The sequence below is a fragment of the Caenorhabditis elegans genome, chromosome X (assembly GCF_000002985.6).
Source record: "Caenorhabditis elegans chromosome X".
Taxonomy (NCBI): domain Eukaryota; kingdom Metazoa; phylum Nematoda; class Chromadorea; order Rhabditida; family Rhabditidae; genus Caenorhabditis; species Caenorhabditis elegans.
The window spans coordinates 11636912-11652953 of record NC_003284.9 but is presented as its reverse complement, the minus strand read 5'-3'; the positions used below and the strand labels follow the sequence as shown (position 1 = coordinate 11652953).

The following is a 16042-nucleotide window of genomic DNA, read 5'->3' as shown; positions in this document are numbered from 1 at the left end:
CAGCCTATTTACCTGGCGCGCCCAATTCGAACAGCTGGCTCTGCACAGTCAGTTCTTTCGAGCAGCTTAAGTCTAATTGACATGACACAAATTCAGGTTGCCTTCTTGTCGTTTTTTGTGTACAGAGAAGTAATACCTGATGACACTCTATCCATCACTCTCAGCTTTTTTCTTCGTTGCTGTAGATTTCATGCCGTCTCCACCCGACCGTGCATTTATAATTCGTTCAAAAAGTGTATACGTCTTGTACTTTTGTAAACATTTCCACGTAATTACACGTTTAGAACAGGACGGTACACGTCCTGAAACGAGACACGGATCAGAATTCTGCGTTTTTTACCGAAAAAATTGTCTTACCACACATCAGAGTTTTTGTTTCGCTTCATTGGGTCCAATGTTTCTGGATCGTGTTTCCATGTTGTTTCCATTAAAATTTGACGTCCATGACATTGGCAGGTAACTTTTAAGAAATGACGGTGTGTCCTAGTTTTCTAGTTGTCCTGACCATGAAGAGGCAACAATTAACTTGTCTGAAATATTCAAGTATGCGTCACATTAAAAAAAAAATATAGTTTTAAGGTCATCATACAATGTTTGATTTACTTGAGAAGCATCCTAAAAATTTGCAATTCGACAAACTCCCTAGCACAAAATATTATATGTTCAATTACCGTGGTTTAATTTTTGTCTTGCTCCACTATTAATTTAGCACACAAAATGACAAATCCACCCCCATCACAATTTTTGTTAAACTTAAAGGTAGAGTTGCGCCAGAAGGGTAATATATAAAAACCCTCCAATGGGCCCAAAATGACCGTGATGATGTATTGTAAAACGTTTCAAAAAATATTTCAAAAATTTGTATTGACTGTCAAAAAGTGTCAATTACTGAGTTTTTGTCACATTTTGAGAAAACTAAATCACTGCCGCATGTTAGAATCTCTACAATGTTCGAATATTATTTGAAACATAAATAGACCTTGAAATTCGAAGGCTTTTTTATCTACAAATTCCTGCCCAATTAAAAAAAAATTATATACAATTTAATTTTTTTTGTTGTTTTTTTTACTGTGATATTTGGTCATGGCGGACCCATAAGCTTGTCTTAAACTAATTTTACCACAGGCGCTACTCGACCTTTAACACATGGTTTATTATGTAACTGCTATAACCAATAGTGTACTTGTGTGTTGAAACAAGTACTAAATTTCCACTTTTGGTCAAGGCAATCATTGTCTCGCACTCCGATTCCCGTGAACTTGACATATTTCTTTTTGTAGCAAGTTACTCTTACCTAACTCTATTCAAAAAAAAAGTTCATCCTTCAAATGTTCTCACCCACCAAGTCGTTGCACACTCTCTATTTCATTCCCGTGTGCCAATAAGTGAATGAGAGAATGCGGCGCATGCGCTAAAAACTGTATGCAGCAATTTGTTAGCCCTCCTAACCTTTCTTTGTCGTACCCATTTCCCCGTGGAAAGTTTCTCGCCGAGGGGTCACTCGTCTCGTTATGGTTTTCAAACTTAATGACACTACCGCACACTCTACTCTCTTCCGCTCTCGACGCAACGAGTGAAGATTTTCTGTATTACATAATTGGAACACACTGAAATTCAAGCCTTTCTCTATAATGTATACAGTCTGTTATGGTATTGTTACTTCTCGCTTACAATGCCACTTCAGCAGGTCAACATTTGACGGACGGAACAAGACAAAGCGCTTAGCTTGACTTGTAATTGACACCACGTAAGGTTTACCTCCTTCGAATGTACCGCCTTTTGGGGTGCTGTTGAAAATCATCATCTAATTCAGATTCCAGCCATATAAAGTTCCCCTTGTCGAACGTCTCCTTCTTTTTCGTTCCTAATTCCCCTTGTAAAACCATTCCCATCTCTAATCCGAATACCGCGTCTTTTGTCTCCGAGCATTCGTTCAATGCCTCAAGAAACATATTGAGACCTTCACGCCTTGTCTTCTCGCCATCCTCTAATTAGCCATGAACGCATATCCGACAGACTTGTTGATTCTAGAACTATGGGATTCTCTTGTTTTTTTCTTTTTCTTGTTGAGTTTACATATTTTGTAAAATTTTGAACCATATTTTCAGAACCAATCCCATCAATGAAATCGTGGTTTCAGTTTTCAATTCTTCTAGTAAGTTGCGTTTTCTGGTTTTATTATTTTTGGGCAACATTTCTTCGTACCCTTAAAGTTTTAGGATATGAAGTAATACTTGTCCTTGCAGTAAAAACAAAATAGTTTTTGAAATGGCTTCGTTTTATAGTTTTGAAAATTGAATCACTTCAGTAGCTACCTATAAGCTTTTACTCAATTCAAAATATTATTTAAAATTTTCAAAACACTACTTATTTAATTCCTTCAAAACATTTTGCCTTGTAATTTTGAAGAAATTAATTACTACTGTAGTGGAGAACAAAATAGATGGGTTAACAACATTGAGAACAGCACAACCACTAATTTTTTTTGGCCTTAGTGCCTGTATTTAACACTCAGGAGAATAAATTTATTTCAAGGTACTTGGTTTTTCTGCTGCTATTCAAGATGATAATGAACTAATTGGGCAACCGGAAATTCAATGCAATGCTGATACTATTGATATGCAATTTAGGACAAGAAAGCAGTTCAATGGTTTGTTTATATTTATGCAACCTGTAAATTTCTAAGGTTTTAGGAAAAGTTTACGTGAAAGGAAGTTACAATAGGCCGGAGTGTCGAGTGGATTATAGTACGAAAGATCAGTTTGGAAGGCCAGTTGGCGGCATCAAACTGAATCACGGTGCTTGTAACATGGATAGACAAAGAATGGTATGGGCATATTGAAACAACTTGAAATTTAAATTTGATAATATTAAAAACAAATATAAATTTTTAGATTGCACCAGAAGGAATGATGTTTTCAACTGTGCTAATAATAAGTTTTCATCCATTGTTTTTAACAAGAATGGATAAGGCTTACCATATTCGTTGCATGTATAAAGAAGCGGCCAGGACCGTAACTGCTGCGATAGATGTCAGGTGAGAATTTTGAATAGAAATTATGAAAATATATCGAGAGACAGCCAACTGGTTATTGCAAGTTGGTTATAAATATCATAAAACCGTTATGCGGTTCAATCCATTCTAACAATTACTTTGTTGTGCTGTGGTTTACTTTGTCATGAAACATGTCTGGTTTACATACGCGTTTGTTATCTTTAGGTACTATATTTTGTAATCAAAAGTTTATATTTTATTAATCTTGACAATAATTATTGTTTAATCAGGTCTTGAAAATAATCATGATTGTAAGAAAATAATAGTGAATTACCGAAATCTACGACTATCCTTTTTTAGACCCAAAACTATAAAAAGTTACAGAATATCGGAATAGGACGTTCTGAAAACTTAATTTAAAAAATTCATGACGGTCCACAGTTTTGGAAAAAATACCTATTTTTGGGTAAAATGTTAAATTTAGCCAACTTGTCAGTGTCGTTGCGGACGGAACTTAATTTTTATTTTGTTATCATCTTTGAATACAGATTTCGGTTTTTTATTACGCGTTTATTTGTGGACTTAGGTACATTGCGGTCAATGGGTGCACAAAATTGTATAATATTTGTGCATCCATCAACTGGAAAAACATCAATTAGTTTTAACAAATTTTGATAGAAACACATTTTTCCCCATTACAGTAATCTTCCTACTGAATCAGTTCAATCTGACCTTCCTATGCCAACATGCAGTTATACAATCCGCCGGGACCAACTGGATGGTCCCATTTTAAAATATGCAAAGGTTGGAGACCAAGTGGTTCATAGATGGCAATGCGATTCAGGTAACTTTTGATCATCGAAAATAATCATTGTTCTATTAAATTCAGAAGATTACGGGCTACTCGTTCATAGTTGTTACGTCGAAGATGGTCAAGGAGAGAAACAAATGATAATTGACGAGAGAGGGTACGTTACGCAATAAGACAGAAAACAAACCGAAACTTTTAGATGTCACACTGATCGATTACTACTAGGAGATCCTACTTATGTGGAAGCATTAAACATGGCCTACAGAGAATCTTTTGTTTTCAAGTTTGCAGATAGAATTGCAGTGAGATTCCAATGTGAGATTAGATTATGTTTGAAAGATGATGGTGGCTGTGATGGAATTACGGTAAGAAATAATTTTAATAACTGTTTTTTAAAAAAAATTTCAGCCACCAATGTGCTCATTCAAAGATGCCAACAGCAATGAGAAACAAATAGTGAGAAAACAACACTTCAAACCTGTTTTTAATATAATAAAATAAACTTTTTCAGGTCAAACGTAATGCAAGAACCTTCAAACCAAAAGATGCTGATATGTTTTCTCAAACCGTGTATGTGATGGATAAAGAAAATGGAGATAGCACATCTGCCCAGGCAGCCGAAATTCGAGAGCTGGATCCTCAAACAATCTGTCTTGCACCCAAACTTTTAGTGGTTGCGGTCACATTTTTCACATTTATATTTGTTCTTTTTGTGACAACTATTCTCGTTGTAGTTTATCATCGTTATTGTAAAAATGAGATTAAGAACGTAGTACGTGAGTACTACTGATTGTTATTTTTGCACTTATTTGTCATCAAATTTTTAAATTCATTTCGGGTTAACAAAAGTGTTTGATTTACTTATCATAGGGACAAATTCTATCTTTCCAATTACTTTCAAGTTCTTTCATTTTGTTCAGTTTTTCTTTCTTCGGTCAATAAAACAGTTCTATCAATCAATCTTCATTTTCATTGTGAAAACGGGTTTTGGTTTTTGGGTTTGGATTCAAAGAAGTAATAGCGAAAACAAAAAATGAAATCAAGGAAGTTTAAGATGTAATAAATTTACTTTCCACCATATCTAACATAACTGTTATGTGGTTGAGCGTAAGAGTTGTATGGTTTAACAATTGGCTCTGGAGCTGGTTCAGGGTGCGGCTCTGGCTGTGGTTCTGGTTGTGGCTCTGGTTGTGGTTCTGGTTGTGGCTCCGGTTGTGGCTCTGGACGTGGCTCTGGTTCTGGTTCTGGCTGTGTTGGTGGTGGTGGGGGTGGAGGAACATATCCTTGTGGTCTTCCATATCCACCTCCACCTCCTCCTCCATACGGTCTATTGTATCCGCCATCGAATGGTGGTGGACCATTGTTGTAATTGTTTCCTTAAAATAAACAGTGTAATGTTTCTAACAAAATTTTAAAAGAATATAAAGTTACCACCAAATCCTCCACCATTTCCATAATTATTGAAACCTCCGCCATTGTTATAACCATTTCCGTATGAATTCATTGGACGATTATAACCACCTCCGCCACCTCCCATTCCATAAGCTTGGGCACCATATCCGCCACTAAAAACAAAATTTTGAAAAAAAAATGACGCCAGGAATCGACTTACCAATAAGCAACTCCTACGAGTGCAGCTAAACTCAAAAGTACAGTTGTTCGCATTTTAAAATATAAGTTCAAGAAAGTACTGATTTTATCTAAATCACAAGTTTACTTTTATATCTGACTATCCCCGAACATTAGCGCCGCCCATGCCGACCCGATAACCATATCAATGAGATGGTCAAACCTTCAGCAGTTTTTCAATATCACTTTTCTCCGAATTGAAATGTTGTAACAGTACGTCTTCGTCCGGTGACCGAAATATTTATTCGCTCAATAGAAACCGCGTAAAGAAAGATGTGGGGGGTTTTCTCAAAAAGAGGAATTTTCAACTAAGACAATACTGTTTGTGGGCAATGAGTCATGAGATTACGTCAATTCAAGGTAGTCAATTTTTCTGGTTAATATTTAAAGTTCACAGGAAATTTGGGGAAAAGTGGGTGAAAAAACTATGACAAGTCAGTCGATTGTTTGGTCGAGATGTATGGAAGGAGACACAAATCTGATAATCACGCGGCAGCAGACTGGATGAACTTTGCAATCAACTCAGTTGGGAACGGGAAGATGATTGTGTTGTTCTTCTCAGAACTGAAAATATGAATTTAACAGATTATTTCGCAACTCAATTACTTCAGTATTCTATTTTCTTCCAATAATAAATGTAGACTTTAATCTACTTTTATCATGAAATAAACAATATTTACTTTTTATTCACCTTGAAGCTCTAACGTAATAATTCTACTTATGTTCCTTTACAAGTTTATGTTTGGTCTTACATGTTCACCTAAAATCCAGAATTTTGTTGTGCTGGGCAATTATACCTTGCCTTATTATATTTTTGAAAAAATTAATTCCTAAAACTCTGAAAATTTCTCTGAAACAATTCCTACTTGGAACTCCGTTGTCCATTTTATTTGCATTCTCCTAGCCAATTAAAAAATTAAATCGTCACATATTTGAAATTCGAACTAATACTATCACATCTATTCTGCGGGTCATTTTAATTTACCAATTTTACTCATTACCTGTTCTCTCTTAATCCCTATTTTACATTGATTTATTTTCTTGCTTACTATAAATCAATATCAATGTGAGTTTCAACACCAATCCTATATTTAATTTGGAATTCGTAGTATGCATTTCAATTGTCTCATTATGTGATTATTCTATATTACCTTATACTATTTAATGTTTGTAGATATCGAAGTTGAATTGCACATGGAGACGTTGCAATCTGAAAAATAAAAAAAAAGCATGAAAGAAACGTAGTAGAGAGTGAGTAAATGCAGTTGAATAATTCATCCCCTACCACATCGGCTGCATCCGCCAAGGCTCTCGACGCGAGTTGTTCTCCCTCAGCAGCGATTATCTACAAACAAAACATTAGAAAGTAATAGGTTTTCTGTCATAAGATACTTTTGCTCCAGCTGCTCGCGCTGCTTCTGCTTCAGCCGCCATAGCCCGCTGAAGTTGAATTGGAAGCCGGACGTCTTTGATTTCAACTCGTTCAACCTGAAAGAACAATTGGAGTATACTATACAAGAATAATCTTTAATCTCACTTTAACTCCCCACGGATCAGTGGCTTCATCCAGTGCGGCTTGCATTTGCATAGAAATGGCATCACGAGATGAAAGCATTTCAGCCAGCGTTCTTGTTCCAAGAAAATTTCTCAATGTGGTTTGGGCAAGAAGCTTTGTTGATCGAGCTGCATCTTCAACATTGATCACCTGAAAACAATTGAAGGAGAAATAAAAATATTTAAATTTAAATTTTCCATAAAAATTTCGCTCCCGGGTGGGCTCGAACCACCAACCTTTCGGTTAACAGCCGAACGCGCTGCCTATTGCGCCACGGAAGCACGCAGGAGAGGAAGTACTTTCTTCTCAATATGAAGAAATAAAAATCGTACAACACAAAATGTGTATTGGTCAAAAAAAAAAGAGATACTTTCGCCAGAAGCGAATAAACTTGATGTAGTTTAGAAATTCATCACTCACCGACACCGTAGCGTTAGATATTCTAAAGTAAATAACAGCATCCACAGAAACGGTGACAGAATCTTTTGACAAAATCTGAAATTTGAAATATTGCCTTCAACATTGATATTTGGTACAAATACCTCTTGTGGCGGAACATCAAACGAAACAACACGAAGATCTATTTTCTTAAATGATTCTATGCATGGAATGATGAAAAATATGCCGGGGCCGCGAGCTCCTCCGTGTTTCAGTCGACCCAAGCGAAATATAACGGCTCGCTCATATTCTTGCACAACCTGTTTGCTCAATTGTTTTTCTTCGAAAAATTATCAGTTGTACTCACCTTAAGACAAAAAAATGCAGAAAGAGGTAAAGTGAACAAAACAACAAGATAACTGATGATTGTTATGATCCATCCGCAAACGGTATAATTTACTTTTTGGTGAGCTGAAAATAGGCGTTTTATTTCCTCACTATTTTGTTCCAGACAAGCTGTGCCCCAATTAATCCAGCACATACTAACATTTTGTGAAGCAGAGCAATCTAACTCAATCACATGGCAAAGCCGCCTACAAAAATAGAACGTTTAGTCGTTTGCTGTCTCAATTAAAAATACATTTCTCAGCTAGTGAGAGACATTCGTTGCCCCCCAAGAATGGCAACGTTCTTAGTCACTGTGTTTATTGCAAGAAACCAAATTAAGAACGTTTATTATTTTAATCTAGATCAAAAAGTTCATGCTGACACCAAAAAGTATCCTTGAATAATATTTGATATTTATCTTAAGCCATTCGCATAATGCTTAGAAATATTAGCAACGTAATCCATACAATGTAACTAATCTACACATGTTTCAACTTTCCCAACCGTCAGTAAATGATTTCTCAAAGCCTTCTCAAATTGTGATTACTAGTAATCACAATATGACTCATAGTCAAATGAAGTTTTGACTTGAATCGACGTTGAACACTAATTTCTAAAAAAAAAATTCGATGCATAAAATAGTATCTACATAGGTCTACAGCTATAATATTCATCATGTATATAGTGCGGTATAAAGATCAACTTACGATCAACAATTCGTGAACACGGAGCTCGGACAGTGCCTTGACGTTGCATATCTCAAGGTGGACACTTAGACCTGATAGTTGTCTTGTTGCATGGTTTTTGTTAGTGGTGGTGGCTGAAATTTTTCAAGTGTCCAACAAAATTTCAAAAGGAGAATCTTTAGAACTCAATTAGATTGTGAGGAAAAATCTCAAAAAAACATAGAAAACACTTCACTTTTAGGATAACTCTGAGCAAAATATGGGAAGCCGTACCGAACAATTTGTGCCGGCTGAGCGATGGTGCCACACGAAGAAGGATGGGAGGCGACGTAAGATGAACTGAGAAAAACAGACAGAAAAACGGGAGAAGAAGGACAGAAGGTGTGGTGTGTGTGTGTGTGTGTGTGTGTGTGTGTGTGTGTGTGTGTGTGTGTGTGTGTGTGTGTGTGTGTGTGTGTGTGTGTGTGTGTGTGTGTGTGTGTGTGTGTGTGTGTGTGTGTGTGTGTGTGTGTGTGTGTGTGTGTGTGTGTGTGTGTGTGTGTGTGTGTGTGTGTGTGTGAGCGAGCGAGCGTATGTGTCCGGCGATATTTGTCTGTTTGGGTGGGAGTGAATGCCAAGAGGGAGAAAAAGAGAAGGACCTATTGGATATAATTAGAGCCAACATGGAATGAGAAGAAGATGGGACCCCCCTCTTGACTTTTTCTTCTTCTCGGTTTGTTTTCAACGCGATGTTTCTGTTGTGTTAAAGTGTGCGCGTGGAAGCATTACGATGGATATGTAATAGGATTTGTGGCTCTCGGATATTCAATGACGTGAATCAGAAAAAAAATGAATAGGAATTAGAACACATATTCTGGAGAAAATTCGATTTTCAAACCATAATGTATTTTTAACCAGAAAAAGAGATTCTTACGCCAAACGATCAGAAATAAATAGTTGGTTTCTGTAAAGCCAAATAAAGCCGTTTGGAACTCGTAACCTTCTTACATTTCAGCTTAACTTTTTGCAGCCAAAATAAGCTGCTCCATGGGTCAAAAATGAGAGCTTGAGAGAATATGTGGAATGCGTTCATTTTGTTTGAATCGTAGAATAACTTATGACGTTTCGGACTTTGAAATAGATACATTTAAATTGCTTGAGGGTACGAGCAAGAAGTAAGTACTGAAGATTTAGCACTTCTCCTAACTGTTGTACCAAATAGATTCGGAACATCGACATTTTAGCATAAGTCTATTTTACATCCAATAGTTCAGAATTCAGTATTTTTGTTGGAAGATCAGTCAAAAAATGGAAGATTGAGGTCTGGGATGGACCACTCAACTACGCATATTTTTGTTTTTTATGCTTCCCTATTGTTCCTCCAATATACAATGAAAAATATAGTACTTTTACAATATGGCTTAGAAATGACGGCTGTCTAAGCCTAAACACGCAACCTAGCACCACGTTTTCATTCAATTATAATGTTGAGTAGAAGTTAATGGGAATTTTTTTTTTGGGTACGGATATTACAGAAATACCAAAAATATCTCAATCACTTAATTATGTTACATCAGTGATAAAGTTAGGCTCGCAGTGGAGAGTTGTAAAGTATACAAATCGTTTGAGAGAACTAGTGACTTGAATTGCGAGCAATATTTTTTTGTGAAATTACTGTGTTTCTGGAAGTATAAATTTACAATTTTCAATTAATTTTCATCCAATAGTGAAGTTATATAAACATGTACGATGTGTTATTTTTAAAGCTAAAAATGGTTAGCATATAGATCGAAATTGAGAGGCATTCTCATCATTTATTAACAGTTCATTTAAAATTCTTTTTCTTTCACAATGCGCAATATGGGATGGCCAGTTCCTCTAGCTGTCTTTCTTTTTATTTATTTTTTTATTCCTACAGATAATGTTTTTTTTTTGAATTGTATGTAGAAGCGGGGTGTTAAAAACTGATAGTTGCAAAAATAAGATGAAAATATTGGTTGGTAAATGCTTGGTATAGAGTAAAGAAAAAGACGGGTTGTTCGGGATTTGAAATCTCAAAGGGAGAATTGTGTCTATTTATTGCGATTTCACTCGTTCACCACATCAAATTGAGCTACAGCAGCGAGGAGTGTCCAGAGATAACTACTGGAAGAATGCGTCCACACTCATGGAATAGCAAGCCACCGAAACGATTAAAACTCCTGAAAGCAACAGAGAAAAAAAAACGCTGAAGAACTGAATTGCGACTGAATTCTCAAGAGCAGAGTTGAAAAATAGCGGCATGTGCGGGCAGTTGAAAGAAGAGGCTCAAATAGAATTTTAGAAGGGGAGGGGGGAGAAGTGAGAAGCATGAGGGAGGGTTGGGGGGGGGGGGGGGCAAAAAGCACCAGTATTATCTTTTTTGTGAACTGAATACGGATGCAAAAACGAAAGGAAAGCGAAGAAAAAGCGAGGAATAGACGCTGTCCGCGGGACAACGCAAGCGCTCACTAACACTACAGATGAGAAGCTCCCGAGCGCTCCAGTGGCGGAGGCGGAGACGCAAGAATTTGATTCGTTCTGCCTTCTCATTCTATTCATCTTCACATTCTCATTCGACAAATTGGAATCGAATTCACGAAGTCATTCATGAAATTGGTAGGACTCTTCTTCGAGAAAAATACGTCTATATGTATATAGATACATATACTAAAGTATGTTTTAGTTGAAAAGCTTCTCATCGCGCGGGTTGCGGAAAATGTGTCACTTGATATTTTCTCTTTGGCAAAATTCCAGACTTGTTTTCTTAGTTTTTTCCGCTCTGCTTCACCATTCCTGTTTTCTTCTTCCTTTCGGATTCTAGAAAATTTGGTTCGCTATGAAAAGATGGCTCATGCCTGAACTAAAAATTATCTTGTTTTCGAACTCCTTCCTATCTACGGTTTTCAAGTTCTATTAATGCAAAAATTGGAAAAGTTTTATAAATTTTTCAACATGTGCTTTTGATGTGGTCCGTTGAAAGCAGTAGCTTGACTGAGAAAAATTGAAATTACAAAACTAGGACAAAGCGTTTTGTCATGTTTTTGTTTGGAAGAAAAGTTAAGATAAATGAAAACTTAAGAATTAGATGCATAAAAATGTAAAATGTAGAAAAAATGTCTACATTCAATGTGCGCCTAACTTTTAATTTGCGAGTTTGAGGCTTTCCAAAATATTTAAAAATATATTTTCCAATTTTTGACAATTTTTGTTAAAATAAGTTATTTTTTCATGATTTATGAATTTCTTTTGTACATAGGTAACTTCTGACCGAAATGTTCATTAGGTTTCATTTTCACGTTAAAAAAATACATACAAAAAGTGAACATACGTAAAATCACCAACATGTAGATAAAATTTTTTTGTACCACTGAATTAATTCATAATCTACAATACAATATGACAAATAGGAAGGTTCTAATTGCAAAATGAAACCTGTCTGTTTCTAATTTTTTGTAATCGCTCTCAAAGCTTATTGTTAAAAAAGCTACTACCAAACTTTATAAAACAAATTTCAAAGTTTTACTGCAGAAAATAGTCAAAGAAACAGTTCTGCTGAACAAAACAAACACAATGTTTTGCAACAAAACATTCAAAAAAGAATAAAATTGGACAGAAAAGCTTAGGAAAAAACGTCAGGAATAAAAAAAAACTAAAAGTGCGGTAAATTGAATTGCGCACTTCACTGCCGCAACTCGGAAAAACTTCAATACATCAAGCCTAGCGAAGCAATAAAGTAAAATAGAGTGAGAGGGAGTGAATGAGCAATGGAAAAAAGATGTAGAGTGGGAGAGAATATATTTTCTGTCACATAAACATTTGATGTCTCGGAAGAAGAAGAAGTAGAGCGGGAGAAATGGAGAGAACTCTGCGGCGGCCATTCCGTAGATTGCTCCGTCAATCAGATCTCTTTCTTTCCACAAATGTCAAAAGATCGTCGCTCTTTTCATTTTCCATTTTTTTATACGTAATTATTTCCCATTTGTCACATTTTCCCGCGCATTCTCAAAGCCAGCTAAGACATTATAGCAGAAGCAAAAAATTTTCTCAAAAAACTATATCATGCCTGGACATAAAAACAAGATGTGATTAATCAGAAACACATCGCTTTGAATTTTACCGAACTTTATGAAATGAAACTTTTTTCAAAGAAAATTAAAATTTCCAAATTAACTTGATATGTTTTTTTTTAATTTCAACAGAGGGGGTAGAACATACGCTCAAAGCACTTGCAAATAATTTACAGATTTAGACTAAAATGATAACTCATTTCTGATTTACTACGCTATGCTGATGGTCCTGAAGGCCAAGTGTCATAAAATAATTTGAAATCTTCTGACTACACAGATATATTCTGAAAAAATGTTGAGAATCTAAAACAAAAATCGAAACATTTGGCAATGATTTTCATTTGATCTTCCGAAGTTTTCTATATTCGACAAACCAAATGTTCAAGCTCCGAAAAATCTAATAGAGTGTAATAGCATTGGAAAAACTAAAAATAAAGTTTCCGGCTTTTTTCAGGCTTTTAAGATATCCGAAAACGGTGTTGTTGTGAAATAAATACTGTAATAAAACTCTAATAACTTAATGGGGAAATTTAAGAAAACACCGCGTTATCCAACAAAAAAATTGACTATGATGTGGTACGGTTTTTAGCAAATTTGTTTTGACAAAATTTATATCTAAAAAAGTCAGACATCTGACAGGTCGATTTTTGGCATCGAGTACAATCGCATCTAACTCAAAAATGTTTTTTTCACAAAAAAAATCAATAATGGCTCTATGGACAAGGATCAGTCATTTTAATAAGCTGACTACAAAATTCAAAAAACCTAATCATTATTTCAAAGAAGTACAAGCGTCTGAAGTGTGAAAGTTTAAACTTTTATCACTGGTTTCTGGCTTTTCCAAATAAAAATAATAAGTTCATTGAAATATTGTCTGTTTATGCCAAACTTTCAATTTTCATTTTCTGGTATCTTACCATCAATCTTCAATGCACAGCTTGCCACTTAAGTGCATGACAAATGATGTCTTCTTGTGATCCTCAACATTGAAAAGAGAACCTCATAGAATGAAAAAAGATTAGACGTTCTGGAGAAAGGTTTCTTCTTCCAAGTGCTTTCTTTCACAAAAGCATATATATATATATAAACGCACCGCAAGTGGCTGGAAGGAGACCAAGAAAACGATTTATCGTTTTATGTGCGGCTCACCATAAGGACCTGGTCCCAGACGCATCGTACGAGGACGGAAGGGCGCACACTTGATGAGGTTATGTGCACTGCCGATGAGTGCCACCGCAACATGTCAGAAAAAGGCAATACGAAGAATGTAAATTTAGTTAATTGAATTGTCCAGAAGAGCAGAAATGAAGAAAAGATGGGAGGAAACGTTGGAGAGAATGTCAAGGAATCAAGGACTGGCAATTTGTAAAAAGACGGCATCAGAATTAGTGCAAATTAAAAAAAACCAAATGATCTTTTAGAAACTAATCAGAAAAGGGTGATGTATCTCAGATGTGGCAAAAGTTAGGAGACATGTCGTTTTGACATGAATATGCTCCGAACCAGGGATGGGCGGCGAATAGCCGAACGTTTGCCGATAATTTTTTATTTCGCCGAGTTCGCCGTTCGCCGAAAATGTTTCATCTCGGCATCCGCTGAATTCGCCGATTATTCGCCGCCCGGCGATTTTTGTGAGTGCAATGGAACGCGTTTATGTTATTTTAATTTGCAAACAATTAAGTTTTGGTTTCCAGAACACTCCATTTCTTTTCAGTTCTTCGAAAAATAAAAAAAATGATCGAAACAAATGTAAACTTCCTAAATCTATATTCACAGTTGTAGCCAAATTTGCCGCATTTGCCAAAAATCAGCTGAAAATTAACCGAAAAATTGGCCGAAAAATTGGCCGAAAAACCGCCAAATTTGCCGTTTGCCAAAAATTTTGAAATTCGGCGATCGCCGAATTCGCCGTTCGCCGAAATAGTCGGTTCATCGCCCATCCCTGCTCAGAACTAAATTACTTGGGAAAAAGTCAAAATTAAATTATACTCACTTGAACAATATCCATTATACTTACTTGTATACATATATTGAGAAACATAACTTGAAAGTAAATTAACATGAAATGGTGGGCAACTTACTGCTTGATAGTTTTTCATAAAACAAATTTGAAAATTGTTTTTTTATTTGTTATGTGAGCCAGTTAAAAATATTATAACCAAATTGTTCTTCAACTATCACCAGTGAAATGTGAATTATTAAGTATTATTTACAAAAGTTCCGCATACTAAGCCAAATAGGATTCTATCTATAACAGTGAATTTTTAAACGATTATATACTTTGCTGCTTCTCTACTGATTTATTTTAATTATGATCAATACAAAGGAAAAAATGTATATATTTTCTTTGTTGAAACTAAAATGAATTTCTGTTTCAAATAATCCGGAAAATTGATTTTTGGTGATGTTTTTGAAAGGTGTAAAACAAAACGTTAGGTTGGCTCGTTGAACACTAAACGATTTATATTCCAACTGGCACATATTACTCACACCTGTCGGTTGTAACAATATATCGAGTTCGGAAAAGTAATAGAAGCAGGCGACACATTTTTCTCGTTATGAAAAGTGAGAAGTTTAGCGAGTTTCGGCTTGTGCTCTGGTGCTCCTCGTCACCAAAATGATTTTTTTTTCAGAGCAGACGGGCCACACGGTGACAAAAAGCAGGCCGGGGCAGGGGCAACGGCAGCAGTAAATAAGCACGTTCTCAGATGTTTTGCCTGGTCGGACGCCCTGGCCAACTAAAAAAAATTAAAAAGATGGAATTTTCGGGTGTCGCGGAAAAGAGGCGCCTGGAATGGCACGGCTGTTTCTGGTGATTCTGAAAAGAAGACACGCATCAAATTGAATTTTCAATTAAGTAACAAACAAACCAAGATGAGAGCCAGAAGTACTTCTTTCATGAGCCACAAATGATGTCAGATCTGTACACATTTCTTTTCAACAAAAAATGTGAGTTCCTATATAGATAAAATTGAATTATAAAGTATTATTTATATTTTGAGTGTTTGTGTTTGTGTTTGCATAAACGTCGACAGTTCTATCCAAATTATGTTTTAGAGAATTAGAAATATTTTTGAATAAACGTGACTAAAAGATTTAGCAAAACAACTTGTATGTAAAAAAGTGTTGAAAACAGTTTTATCAAGTTTTTTTTTGAAGTATTCAACGTATACGTTTTCTGTTTGAAAAACTGTTTTCCAATAAAATAATCCGCAAATGCACAGCCAATGTCAAAGAAACGTTCACATGTGTTCTATTTATGAAAAATTAAATTTCCACAATGAAAAGTTTTATGAGATCAGTTTGATTACTGCAAGATGTTTTTCATGTTAGCAAATTGTCCCAAATTTCAAATTTTAAAAGTTTCCGAAGAAATCGGCAAAATTGAGCTTGCTAAATCGGCCGTTTAATTTCATGCCTTAATAATTGTTTTTAATTTTAAAGTGTATATTTTGAGTTGTGACTATTTGAAAACCATAACATAAATTTTTAAAGAAATTTTGATCGATATCTCTTGGTGAAATTTCACAAAAA

At 35.5% G+C, this 16042-nt stretch overlaps 3 protein-coding genes and 7 non-coding genes across 10 annotated transcripts; 5 read left to right on the top strand and 5 right to left on the bottom strand.

Moving 5' to 3' along the window:
• Positions 1-1222: 1222 nt before the first annotated feature.
• On the bottom strand, positions 1223-1450 carry T04F8.14. Its single transcript, NR_072163.1, has one exon. It is a non-coding gene; the product is annotated as an Unclassified non-coding RNA T04F8.14 (non-coding RNA).
• Positions 1297-1432, top strand: T04F8.12. The gene has a single exon (NR_072164.1). It is a non-coding gene; the product is annotated as an Unclassified non-coding RNA T04F8.12 (non-coding RNA).
• Positions 1451-2102: 652 nt separating the features above from the next.
• Positions 2103-4766, top strand: cutl-11 (ZP domain-containing protein). The gene is made up of 9 exons (NM_001375143.2): positions 2103-2155; positions 2536-2650; positions 2694-2827; positions 2895-3037; positions 3697-3839; positions 3885-3963; positions 4006-4171; positions 4215-4262; positions 4318-4766. The coding sequence occupies exons 1-9, from the start codon at positions 2123-2125 to the stop codon at positions 4594-4596; spliced, it is 1140 nt and encodes a 379-aa protein (NP_001361820.1). The 5' UTR covers positions 2103-2122; the 3' UTR covers positions 4597-4766.
• On the bottom strand, positions 4758-5489 carry T04F8.8 (Translation initiation factor IF-2). Its single transcript, NM_077544.9, has 3 exons — positions 5419-5489; positions 5238-5371; positions 4758-5182 (listed from the first exon to the last, which is right to left on the bottom strand). The coding sequence occupies exons 1-3, from the start codon at positions 5469-5471 to the stop codon at positions 4872-4874; spliced, it is 498 nt and encodes a 165-aa protein (NP_509945.1). The 5' UTR covers positions 5472-5489; the 3' UTR covers positions 4758-4871.
• A 39-nt stretch (positions 5490-5528) lies between these two features.
• sto-4 (Stomatin-4) lies at positions 5529-8828 on the bottom strand. The gene is made up of 10 exons (NM_077543.5): positions 8715-8828; positions 8463-8575; positions 7736-7839; positions 7533-7688; positions 7411-7485; positions 6973-7140; positions 6828-6923; positions 6721-6780; positions 6587-6645; positions 5529-5999 (listed from the first exon to the last, which is right to left on the bottom strand). The coding sequence occupies exons 2-10, from the start codon at positions 8509-8511 to the stop codon at positions 5921-5923; spliced, it is 846 nt and encodes a 281-aa protein (NP_509944.1). The 5' UTR covers positions 8512-8575; positions 8715-8828; the 3' UTR covers positions 5529-5920.
• On the top strand, positions 7191-7281 carry T04F8.15. The gene has a single exon (NR_072162.1). It is a non-coding gene; the product is annotated as an Unclassified non-coding RNA T04F8.15 (non-coding RNA).
• Positions 7199-7271, bottom strand: T04F8.t1. Its single transcript has one exon. It is a non-coding gene; the product is annotated as a tRNA-Asn (tRNA).
• Positions 8829-9061: 233 nt separating the features above from the next.
• Y71H9A.9 lies at positions 9062-9124 on the top strand. Its single transcript, NR_072161.1, has one exon. It is a non-coding gene; the product is annotated as an Unclassified non-coding RNA Y71H9A.9 (non-coding RNA).
• A 4632-nt stretch (positions 9125-13756) lies between these two features.
• Positions 13757-13813, bottom strand: Y71H9A.7. The gene has a single exon (NR_072159.1). It is a non-coding gene; the product is annotated as an Unclassified non-coding RNA Y71H9A.7 (non-coding RNA).
• Y71H9A.8 lies at positions 13757-13813 on the top strand. The gene has a single exon (NR_072160.1). It is a non-coding gene; the product is annotated as an Unclassified non-coding RNA Y71H9A.8 (non-coding RNA).
• Positions 13814-16042: the final 2229 nt, after the last annotated feature.